This window comes from Triticum urartu, chromosome 4 (genome assembly GCF_003073215.2).
Source record: "Triticum urartu cultivar G1812 chromosome 4, Tu2.1, whole genome shotgun sequence".
Taxonomy (NCBI): domain Eukaryota; kingdom Viridiplantae; phylum Streptophyta; class Magnoliopsida; order Poales; family Poaceae; genus Triticum; species Triticum urartu.
Genome location: NC_053025.1, coordinates 333,893,851 through 333,906,115, shown reverse-complemented (window position 1 = coordinate 333,906,115; position 12,265 = coordinate 333,893,851). Strand labels below are relative to the sequence as shown.

At 45.5% G+C, this 12,265-nt stretch overlaps 1 protein-coding gene and 1 non-coding gene across 3 annotated transcripts; both read right to left on the bottom strand.

Annotated features, from left to right (window-relative positions):
- Positions 1-1,720: 1,720 nt before the first annotated feature.
- On the bottom strand, positions 1,721-4,164 carry LOC125551606 (NADH-ubiquinone oxidoreductase chain 2-like). 2 transcript variants are annotated; one of them, XM_048714871.1, is made up of 2 exons: positions 3,345-4,164; positions 1,721-1,941 (listed from the first exon to the last, which is right to left on the bottom strand). In XM_048714871.1, the coding sequence occupies exons 1-2, from the start codon at positions 3,913-3,915 to the stop codon at positions 1,754-1,756; spliced, it is 759 nt and encodes a 252-aa protein (XP_048570828.1). In that variant the 5' UTR covers positions 3,916-4,164; the 3' UTR covers positions 1,721-1,753. The 2 variants fall into 2 exon arrangements, with proteins under 2 accessions (XP_048570828.1, XP_048570829.1); XM_048714872.1 differs by lacking the exon at positions 1,721-1,941 and having other exon boundaries at positions 3,322-4,164.
- A 4,278-nt stretch (positions 4,165-8,442) lies between these two features.
- Positions 8,443-8,525, bottom strand: TRNAY-GUA. Its single transcript has one exon. It is a non-coding gene; the product is annotated as a tRNA-Tyr (tRNA).
- Between the last annotated feature and the right edge of the window lie 3,740 nt (positions 8,526-12,265).

Genomic DNA, 12,265 nt, shown 5'->3' with positions numbered 1-12,265 from the left:
GCAAAAGATTTCTATTTGGAGTTCGCTCGTTTAGTTGCTCGATCGCTGCCATCCGCATTGGGCTAATTCAAATCCTATGCTCCATGCTCTTGCGGGTTTGCTCCATTTGAACTTGTCCACACTGGCATAACCAGTATCTCCCCGGAACTAAGAGGCATGGATACCCATCTTTATCGATTCAAAGAAATGAATAAGTATCAGCGAGGCGGGGAATACGGGCCCGGTAGAGATAGGGATGATCGGCAAGCGCTACGAGCGGGGCGATGTTTCGTGTTGTGGGTGGCCATCGGATTGTTCAGCGTGCCCATGCGGATCCCTACCAATGTCCTAGACTACAAGTTCGACAAACTTCCGGCTTGGGTCAGGATACAAAGTTACCCGGGATGGGCTTGCCCTCTGGATCACGCTGGGTCCTTGCTTGTTCCAACGTCATGCTAGGAATGTATCACGTGCCCATGCAAACCAAAGGAAAGCAGATACAACTATTACAGATCCTAGTCCTATTTCCCATCAGAACATAAGGGAGTGGGCTTCCTTTGTAACAGCTCTGTTCTGGTCGTGGCTCACCTCACTGGACCAACGCTTCTGGTCGGAAGCTGGTCGATCGCCTGGTCGGCAACCGGCACAACACCCTTGCCAGTGGGATTTCTGTTGGTTTTCGTACTATGCGCAATGAAAGTTTCCAAAAAAGGAGAGCTCTAAAAACAGCGTTCTACGGGGAGAATGTGATTTTTGTATACTTTGACCCATACTGGCATGAAACTGATCAGAAAAAGGACCTCAAAAACACCCATTTATTAGGGGAATGTGAAAATTGATGGTTTTCGCCCATACTGGCATGAAACTTTCTCTTTTATTGAGCTCAAAAACAGGCAGAGGGAGATCAGAAAAAGTGTCAAATCCAATAGAACAGAGAACGATGGCCCAAACAGAACAGCTTACTTCCTCTATCCGAGTTGGCAATCAATATCAAGATCAGAGCACGAGAGCAATGAAACAACAAGTCCACCGTCCCTTCACCAGCCAAAGAAAGGAGAAGACTAAGAAGCTCAATAGGGTCTCGAGTACGACTATAGTACCAAAGCTTGGTGCTTCTACCAGTCAAGCAATTACCACGGGTGGATATTCAATAGAAAGCCTACTTGAGTAGGTCAAACAGCGGGGATCTCTCAGTTCCAATGGCTGGATCTCAGAATCGCGTAGATGGGTAGAAGTAATGGGCAAACGCACCTAAGTTAGAGATTTCAACTACTACGGTAGTGATGGGGTGCCTGTTTACCTAAGTAGGCCTAGTTCTTTCTATAATGAGCATTCGCGTCCGGGGACTTTGATCCAACTTCAGCCGATGGGGAAACGGCAAGGGATGCACCGGTATCTGGACACGTGATGGACCCAGTAGTAAATATTCCTTTGTGGAAGGCTTTGGTTATACCTGGGTGGCAAAGCGAAGTTTCTGGTGGGTAGGTGTCTAAAACAACCCTCTGCAAGGAAGCACGCCCGTATCAATCCTTTAATCGGAGATTAGACTAGCGTTAGGAAGGACAAAGGAGACAGACATAATTTACATCAGAAAAAATGGACTTTTTGAAGTTTGAGTGAGGATAATTGTCTTAAATTTCGGAGAATCGGCTGAAAAAACGCGGAATTGTCTTCGCCTTTGTAAGCGAAAATGTCCAGTAAAGCCTATCTCGCTTTTAGCCTTCATGGTGAATGGTCCACCCTTTCTTTGAACCTTGTCAATGATCGAACGAACTTACAGATATGAACTGAGTGCCATTTGATGAGTAAGATCGAACAAGGGAGAGGGATATGGAAAGGATGAAGTAATGAAAGAGGAAGTCATTGCTAGTAGTAACGACTTGTCACGATCCATTGGTTCATATAGAATCCATGTCCTAGGTCTATCAAAAAACATTCTTTTCGCTAAGCGTATATAATAAAATAGAGTGAAAGGGTCCACCCCGAAACCAAGGGGGTACTAACTAACAGCTGAGTCCTCTCCGAACCGCAGGAGATAGTTGCCCATCATACGGCTCACCAACTTCACTTGCCTCTAAGGGGGGCTCGCTCCGGGCAGGTTCGGATCACTTACTATACACGGCCCTACGAAGGGGTTAGGAGCGTTTTCAAGATGATTCTTTCTTTGTCGAGACGAAAAAGGAACCCATCTTTTCGATTGAAAAATGTGAGTCTGTTTTGCCCACTTTATCCATCCCCCTCTATCAAAATGATCAAAAAGGCATTTCAAATGCTTCTATTCTCGTGTGTGATCTTATCCATCTCTGCCCCGCTTCCATGTGGGCAGAGGCCCTGTAAAGAATGAAGAGGAGCCAAGGATCTTATTCTCAAGAATGCTTTGATAGGCTCCAATCTCTCCCTTGAATAAGCCAGGCTCCGTTAGCCTGGGCTGAGATGGAGATAACGAGTCGACGATTGAAGCCCCCAACGTTCTGCCAGACACTGGACAGGGGTAAGCTCTGTAAATGTGTAGAGCCAAGTGTAGTGTGTGTAGTAGTAGGCACTTCTAGGCCCCTTCCCGGCTACTGGATCACTCCAGTGCTTCGGGTACTACGGACCCTCTGCCATCCATTGCAGCAGAGCCGTTTCATGAGCGGGGGGGCTAAGCGCAGTTCTTTGAATCAAAGGTTTCATGAAATCGAAATCGATTCTTTTTTAGATATCTGGATAGATGGATGGATCTATCTTTCTATTCAGATATCTTTTGCAATCAGCCCCAAATCCTTGATTTGGCCAGGAAACAAAGCACTGCTTTGGGCCCAGGAAGCGAAGGGAATGAGCTCGGCTGCTTCTCCCCCACACTTCTTTATTTCTCCGTGCCCCTTCCGCATGCGCTTCGCGCGCCATTGGCGCTTTGCTCTCCTCTTATTTCTTCATTGGAGGGTTCGGATGGACTTCGCCGTTCTTTCCCAACGAAAATGGAAAGGGCTGTATCACATCGAGATGTCGATTCGTTTTCCGCCCCAAATGAGATGGGGAATTAGTCACCTCTGTCCCTTCATCTTTTTGAAAGGAATCGAGGCCCGGCCCGGCTCGCGTCGTTCCAACAACCGACGGGGAGCACCTCAGTATACGATCGCGCGCAGTAACTGGGAGTCCTATTACACCTAAGGCCAACTTCCATTCACCAAACCCAGGTTCATCTCGTGTAGTGATTGTGGACTCGTACAAGGATATGGAGTCCGGTTGATGTAACAGACTCAACCCTGTCTTTCATAGCATGCATTTCCATCTGTGTTGCAACTGGTTCGGTAAGCTACGTGTCCGGTGCACGGAAAACTGCCTTCGGTCTTCCAACCTTACTCATGGAAACCTTCCGGCCGCCCAACGACCTATAACGCTAGTCACTACTCCCACTGGGGCTAGGAAGTAAGCCCCACAACCCAAAGCGGCGAAGAACAAATAGAATTTGCTACAAAAGCCGGCTAACGGGGGTATTCCTGCGTATGAGAACATTGTAATGGAGAAGGTCATAGCCGAAATAGGATTCGTTTTGGCTAGAGCGCCCAAATCCGCTATATATTTGACACGGGTTTGCCGTAATGCTGGAACTATGGCGAATGCATCTATCGTCATTGATGCATAAATAAATATACCAATTAGTAGTGATTGAATTCCTTCTATGGTTCCACATGAGAAACCAGTACGAATATAACCTACATGTCCAATCGAACTATGAGCTAGAGGTCTTTTGACTTTCGTTTGGGCCATGGCGGCCAGTGCTCCTAAGATCATAGAAGCAATGCTGCAGAAAAAGAAGATTTGTTGTAATGTACCCCCATAGGAAGCAACAATAGAAACACGTGACATATTTGCAGAAATAGAGATTTTAGGCGCAATAGAAAGGAATGCTGTCACCGGGGTGGGTGAACCCTCATAGATATCAGGTGCCCACATATATAGAGTCAAAAGAGAGATTGAGTCCGAGGGAGAGGGGGGTTTTCTTGGGGCTCGAGAGATTGAATAGATAGGGCCCCACAAGTTGTTAATTCGCCGCTGGGGAATTCACACAAAAGGGAAGGACTTATTCTCAACGAAAAAAGTGCTCTCTGAACCGAACGTGAAAGTTGTTTTCCATCAGACGGCTGTTCACGTAACTCCACTCTCGGCTTGGATTATATATCCATTTGGTCCGCTCTCGGCCATTCCACATGCTGCCTAGCAGAGACATGGTTATATGAAGTGGATTCTCTCTTTTGTAGTAGATGATGAACCTGCTGCTCAGTGGGCGGGCGCAGTAGCTACATGGACCCCTTTCTTTATGTTGTTGCCAGCGCTTTCCTAGGCCGAGCCGGAATTCTTTATTAGAACATCGGCAGGCAAAGCCCGAAGGAAGGCTGCTATCCCCTCGGCCTTCTTCCTTTTCGATGAAAAACAAATCGACATCTCAATCTCCAAATGTGTTTTCCTTACCCAGCTAATATCCCCCCCTTCGTCGAGCCTTTCCTTTAGTGGTAAGGGATATGCACCTTATCTGAACGTCGGCAGGCATTCCGGAATTCTCCTTTTTTGGCCTCGGGTGAACATAGGCTCAAACATGATTGGAGGGGTCCTAGCTACGCCATGCGTTCAATAAAAAAAAAGCAAGCCTCTGGGAAGCTGCAGGGATTACAAAAAGAGGGTGCTTTCCTGTGTTGCACTGAAAAAAGGACAAAGGAGAAGACGCTCTTCGACTTTCTTTCTTCCTCCCGCGCCCGCCTAAGCCCGGCCCGCGTTAGAGGGGAAGATTAGCAAAGCGGAAAAAGACAGAGGGAGGGGGAGCTGCATCTTATTCTCTTCGCGAGAACTTCAGGATCGGAGAAGCATTCGGAAGGGCGAGGCCTTCATTTCGTTGGCACAAGCAGAAACGATCCAATCCATTCGGGGCTTCGTGGAACCCAAGAATGAACTTTGTTTACTTTTTTCATAGATAGATGATATATATAGGAATAATATATACATCCCTTTACTTTAGATGTCTATGTATCTATTTTGGAGTCATCTCCCGATTCTCTTTTTTTCTAATTTGCACTGCTATTTCTCTCTAAATTGCATCAAAGAAAATAGAGAGAGAGAGAGAGAGAGCAGATGGATCCTATCCCCTATAACGAACACTCATTCCTATCTATTGATAGAAAAGAAAGATCTTCGTCACGGACTTTTTCTTTGTTCTTTTTTTTTTTAGATTGGAGGAATTCCTCATATCCAAGGCAGCTCCCCACAAACACCCCACCCATATGACTATGCCCCCTTTTGAATCGACAGTAGATTGGGCTTCATAGCTACTTTCATTCTAAAGACGAATATTAGTCAATAGGCAGGCTTCTTTCAGTAGCAAACATATTCATTTTCACCGGGCTCCGCGCACCTTTGGTACTTCTGGAGGGCAAGCAGTTTTATAGTGACTTCTTTCTTAGGGTAGGGCGACGAATACTTCCAATTCCGGAAAAGGTCTGATTGGGTCGCCTTTGGTAAGCTGTTAAAGCGAAAGTTGTAGAAAGCTCGGGGAGGCGCAAGTAAGTATGGCGAAAGGGTCTTTCGAGCACTCCAGAGAGCGGGCTGTATGAGGTTCGCACTAACCCTGGTCGCCGTGAGAGCGAAGCCGGCAAAGCGTCACTTTTTCAAAGGAAGGAGTTTTTGTCTGGACTGAAATCCATCATACAAGCCGCCAGAGAGACGTAAGCTTGCGGTTCCGCATTTGCAGTCGACATTGTAATAACAGTAAGTGACAACACACATCTGTGAAAGCTATAATGGCCTAGACTGGACGCATCACTATGTAAGCTTATTAGTTGAATGTGATGGTGGATGCACTGCAAGTGGAAAAAGGAAGAGAGGGATCACACAGAGACAAGGGAATGCGGAGGAACATTCGAGCATGGAGGACGAGCGGACTGGGTTTCGGTAATGCGGGTTGAATATACGGAGTAGAAAAAGTGTGCACTGCGACTGTTCGGCCAGGCTAGTGTATATCTTTGTGCGGATAAGCCGAGTGAATTAGACGCGCTTGGAGATCTCGCCAATACAGGCCTCATATGGGTTTTTCGAGGTACCAACAATAACTTTATCCAGAATTGGATGAGTGTGCAGTCCAGTTAGGAGAGAGTACTAGTGCTTCTCTTTCTTTTGCACTCTACAGGGAGAGATGGAGCAACCTTTTTAGTGTATTATGATGAGCGGGACCTCCTCATGAGTTACCACTGAGTAAAATGAAAAAGTCCAGATCTAATAACAGATAATGTACTTTGAGAACGCCACCTATTGACTTCCACTACTAGAGTACACCTCAATACTCTTCTTAATTGTTTTTATTTTATATCATTATCTTGTACTACGTTAGGAGGAGAAGACTATGGATGAATACTATGGCGCCGGGCTCTCATCCATACATTCAATCAGCGTGAGCGTATTCTCAGAGAATTTGTTCCACTGTGTTTTTTTGCACAGAACTAGGGTGAAAAATTCAAAGGTTTGGATATGACCCAGGAGAATGACGACTTCTCTCGAGATTTCGCTTCTCTCGTAGCCTGAATGTTGGACTCTATAAACACAGGCGTTTGGCGATCGTGTTCATTTATTATGCGATGTATGAGGCAACACTACAGACAACCAGCCACACACGAGCGCCGGAGCTTAGACTTCTTCTATTGCACTACGCGAGAGTACAAGCTGGATGTGAGACAAGTAGGCTACCTGAGAAAGCGGCGCTCTTTAAGTATGTAGAGATACTCAATTGGTCTCTCAGATACGCCGCACACTTTAACTAATGCGTAGTATTCGACCATCTGACGCCTCTCAAACACTGCTCTAGCCGAGGCTCATTGAAGCGACCTGCGCGGCAGCGCATTGAGGATTGCCTCGCTCTATTCTGAGCAGGACCCGCACCCACCCTAGCCGCCGCCCACCCTACTACCTTATAAGGGGGCCGTCCGTCTACAAGCCGCGGAAGCTGCCACGGGGCAAAGCCCAGGTGGGGGATGATGGCGGCGACAGGGCCTTCCTCCGCCGTGGCTCCGGGATGCTGTTGCGGCGGAGATCTGCTTAGGTGCGTGCGGTGCGTCGTCCGACGTCGGCGGCACAGCGGTGAGGGCTCCTTCGCCGTCGATGGCTCACCCAGGCGGGGCGGTGGTGTGCCTCCGGTCATGCAGTTTCCTGGAGCAGACGTCTCCCATGGGCGTGCTGGATGACGGATGAGGTAGATCTGGTGGTCCAACCGGGGATGGGCGCGAATTTGCCAGAGAAAGCTTGGTTCAACCTCGGCCAGAATTGTCAACAGCGGCCCCGCAGCCGTCGTTACCGACGCCGAAAAGGAATGGCAGTAATTCTTTGAATAGGAATCCTACAGGCGGGAAAAGAATCCCCATAAAATACACTAGATCCGAGGCGAGCAGGTGTTGTGAGGCGTGTGATTCGTCGAGTATTCCGTGCCGCTCAAATATCCTTGGCGAATGTGGCATCCGAGAGAGAAATCGCGGTAGCTCATAGATCTCCAGGAGAGTCACTGGAATACCACAGATATCGGTGGAGTTGAAAAGTGGAACGGCCATATCCCCTACCGACAATCTCATACACCGACACCATGAAGCAGCAGACACATCTTCGGCCCCTCGTGTTTACTCAAGCGACCTGCGTGACGGAGCACACACTGATCTTGGCTGCAAGTGAGCGTCTGGCGCAAAACGACTAAGGTCCATACGTCCATTTTCCGAGCGTTTGCCTAGTGCCTAGCCTCACTCTCATTGCTGGCTCTCAGCGAGAGCTGCCACAAACCTACTCATGAGTCCTTTCCGAAGATCAGGCACGAGAAAGAACTATTTGGCGGTTAGAAGAAGAAGACGTCTCATGCCCGGCGTTGCTTTCTGGGAGGAGCCGCGCGCTAATCGGCGACTAAGGAGCGGCAGTGATTCTTGCTTTAAAAAGGTGGCTGAAAGCCACTGCACAGCGATGGCGATAGAGCTGGATGTTGTGCCACGTGTACCGAGTAATGACCTACAGGTTTAGCCTCGTCGACGTCTGGCATAGGGAAGGATTGCTGCCCGAGATATCTTTACAGTTCTCATCGAGTTATATCTGCTCCCCTGGCTTCTCCCCGGATCAAGGAGAGAGACATTGAGTGGAGCCTGCGGGGACACAGCGTGCGTGGTATGCCGATTCCTCAGCGCACTGAGAGACGTGTACCTAGAGCCTGACGCGGAAGCTGATCTGCCCGCTTCTATCTGGCCTTAACCCGGGTGATGCTGCAGAGACTAAGCCGACGCCGGAAGCGACTCGCTTCTTCTCGATTGGATATAGATGGGGAATCTCTATAGATCGTCTTTTTTCGACAACCTCTCTAAAACGCATACGAGAAAATTGCACTTCACGGCACGGCAAAAAAAAAGAGCTTCGCTCGGTTGGCCCTCCTAGGCTTCCGCCTACTTTCTCTTCTCTTAAGTCTACAACAAGTGGGAGAGGCAGGATTCGAACCTACGTAGAAAACCTTCAACAGATTTACAGTCTGTCGCTTTTGACCGCTCGGCCACTCTCCCCTTCCCGGGGATACGCCCTCCTCAAACAAAGGGTTCCTGAATAAGAAGGATGGCGGCCTTCGTTCTTAAGTTAAGAAGAGCAGATGGAACTATTAGATTTGCTAGCGTTCCGGAAAGAGTCAGTAGTCAGAAGAACTGACCGAGTGTAAAGATTCGGCCTTTTACGGGGAGATCACGGAGGTAGCAATAATATCATATAGGTCATTCTATAATGTATAACGTTCATAACATTTATTTAGAGATTGGACGACGAAAGTAAGGACATAAAGGCTTAAGTCATGAGCGACACGACTTTCCCACCCACAAGAGCATAACGATAGCACACACCGCTTAAGCCCAGTCGACCTGCCATCATCAACCTTTCTCCCCTTCTACTGTTCGTGGCAGCTCCACTATTGTATGGCTTAAGAGGCAGATGCTATCTTCTGCGCGGGCACGCAAGAGAGGAACACAGACGCTAATATTCGCACGGGCAGGATAAGGAACAAAGCAGGTATAGTTATCAGATTGAGGCATATAGTGTACACACTATGACCCGCAGATGATGATCGATGGAAAAAGTATGCACAATTATGTCAGAGGGAACGGTAATAATTGTGTAACACGCCATTAGGTTTTACCTTAACATGAAGAGTGTATCAGTCTCCTCTGTCTCCTCTCTCTACCTGACACTCTTTCCAGTAGGTCGATGTGCAGCAAGGCGACATAGCGTCAATGACGTAATCACGTCAGAGGTAGATATGAGAGGTTGATTAGATCAGCTTAATATAGAGACAATATGAAGCGGTCTATCTAGATCGACTACCGCTATAAACGTACTTATGCCTCGTATTCTTTATTTCTCAGTGTCCTATTCTATATTGAACAAACGCGAGAAGAAAACCATTATACACAATTCCTAGTCATCTAGGGAACATTTTATGCACAGTACTATATGTATTTCGGAACTTAAGGCGCTTCTGCAGTACATCGACCAGACGCACCCGTTAATCCGCTGTTGGCACACAGGTAACTTTTTCTATTAGTCTCTCCTATAGCTAAGCTGTTGAGAGGAAACTTAGATGGCGGTATGGAATCTTCGATAACACTAGCTTTCTCTACTTAGTTAGTAGTACGCAATATAATCCCTTCACAGAGTCGCCACCCAGAATGGAAGCACTCTGTTCTATACATTTCAAAAAAAAGATTTTCTCTTATGAATAATGCACATATAGTAATTTAACTCTATTGTGATTACAGGAATTCACTAGTCCGTTGTAAATCGTAGAGTAACTGAGAACATGTGAACCGGGAATTAATGTCGTATCTGTCTATACGGACTCCATAGGGCTTGTCCGAGTCGTGTTTGCACCCCAACACAATGGACACAGGATCTGCTCGAAACATACACTGCTGTAATGAAGACAATGGAAATTGCGCATAGGCGGCAATGTTGTCTAGACTACCCACTAGGGTCATTCAGAAAACACCCTGACTTAGTGTATTTAAGATAAGCTAGCGATCAGATTACAGTGTCTAGTGTCATGAGTCATAGCCGTTCTTCATCTCCATTAGAGAGCAAACAAGTCACTTGATTGCTTCAGTAGAATTGATATTAAATTCGAATAAGGCGATGTATTTCACACGCTTTCTAGATGATCATTAATCTGTTGATATACGGGCGATCCGCGCTGATCTATTTTGGTCAGAGTGGAAAAAAACACACACATCAAGACAGACTATTTCGCGCAACTATTAGCTCCAACATAACAACATTAAGTACAAGGCAAAATTTTGACAAGATCATTATCAAAATAGTGTCACGTTTTCTATCAAATAGAGAATCCAGGGACCTGGCAGTTTGCATGGATAAGTTTCCTGCCGCTTTCTACTAGGAAGGTTAATGGTAAGTATAAACATCTTCTCGAATATGAAATATGGGTGTTATCTCATGGTAAAGGATAGAAGAACGTTGAGCGATCGCTAGGGAGATATCTTCCGTAAAGTTGAATTCTCATGAATACTAATAAGTACATGCCAATAATAATTAATTATTATAAAGCAGTTAATGAAACATAAACAAATTAAATCGTGTTGCCTACATTTTGTTGTTGATGAGTAGCACATCACGGATAATTACGACGTAATGATTTATATCCCTAATATGGGAACCCTGTGTAGTGTGACCATGAAGTTCCACTCAAGTGACAAGTCTAAGATGGTGGGATCAACACACTACGAGAAGTATTGCAGTCACAATCACAAGGGAGAGGGAGAAGATCAAAGAAACATAGCAGCAGAATACACAAGGAATTAGCGCAACACTGACACAGATATTGATAAGTGAATATGGTAGGTGACTAGCTTTGTTTTCTTCATAATTTATTTAGAAAGCTTAGCGAACAATTGTAAGCAATGGATGTAGTGCGTTACAATATTGGTGACTTATTAGAAATACGGTTCCGTGTTTCTTTTTTCATATCTATTCTGTACCTCTACTTTATCTGAATTCGTTTCTTTCAATATTGTATTCATGCTATAGTTCTGTTCCAATTAACGATGTGGCTGTATCAAATCTCGCACTTCACAACTGTTTATAATTATCCATCCTGGAACGTATATCTTGGTATGTTCGCGCGTCTCTATGACCCATTAAATCGCTAGAGTATCAGTAAATGAAAGCTTGATTTTGGTCTCCTGCCTATTCTGCTGGAGACTCCGTTTAACCACAAAATAGTAATCCAGTCTTTCATTTTAAATTTGTCCCTATAAGAAGTAACTAGTAAAATATCACTCTGTTTTATCCGCGCATATCAGTCCGTTTGGCGCTATAGGAGTAACGTACTGACTCGTTTCTATGTAGAAAACATGAAAAGCATTTGGTGAGGACGAGTAGACGAGGACAGTAATAGTGATTATATATAGTACATCAGAGAGCTGCTAACTCCTGTCGTATATAATTAGATTCCAGTTACTATACGGCATCACTACATTATCACTCAGTTGGTTTTATCGTTTTTACTCATAGTAGATCTTGGCTTACTAGCACTGCTCATTAAGTTAGTTATCTTGAAAATCAGGTTTACAAAGGAGACACATTGCGACTTGGGAATGTAAAATGCACTTCTAAGGTTACCATCAATTCCACTGGAACTTGGAAATATTGGCGGCACTAAATAGAACATATCAGTCCACGCTACGGCCGGGAGATCACGTTACTGGATAGGCAGCAGACAGACTGCGATCTTAGAGACGCTCCGACGATGTATATTGGCTGATCTCTGCGCGTGAGAGTACATTTTGTAGCCTAATACTTACCGATCGGATAGTTTTATTTCAGTCCGTGAGGTTTTCAGGGTATCGCCATATATATGAATGGAGAGGGGGTGGGTGGTCGGAACGAGGGCCGAGGTCAGAGCATTAGTACTTATTCTGATCCTTTCCTTATATTTAGATTCTAGTAGTTTATTTCAGTCGTATTCGTATCCTTACTGCGGTTTAGTAAGGGTAACAAATAAAAGTATGCAGGTTCTATTTTATTGTTCCGAGACATATGATGATAGCATTGAGAATGAGAAATCTTTGCAAAATGCACGTATTATTAAGGAGTTCTGGAACGATTACTACACTAAGCTGTTGGATATTGACAAAACGAAAAGACTTCTAATGTTGATATGTATCAGGATGATGTTAGAAAGTTGTTGATTAATGAAAAGAAGAATCAAAATGGTGTGTTTTCCGATACTGAATTAATAGATTTA

Excerpts from the sequence above, each read along its gene's own strand:
- LOC125551606 (XM_048714871.1), bottom strand. The coding sequence starts at position 3,915 with ATGTGGGCACCTGATATCTATGAGGGTTCACCCACCCCGGTGACAGCA. Across the intron at positions 1,942-3,344 it reads GACTAGCGTTATAGGTCGTT|TTTATTATATACGCTTAGCG; the intron begins GGGCGGCCGGAA and ends CTTTCACTCTAT.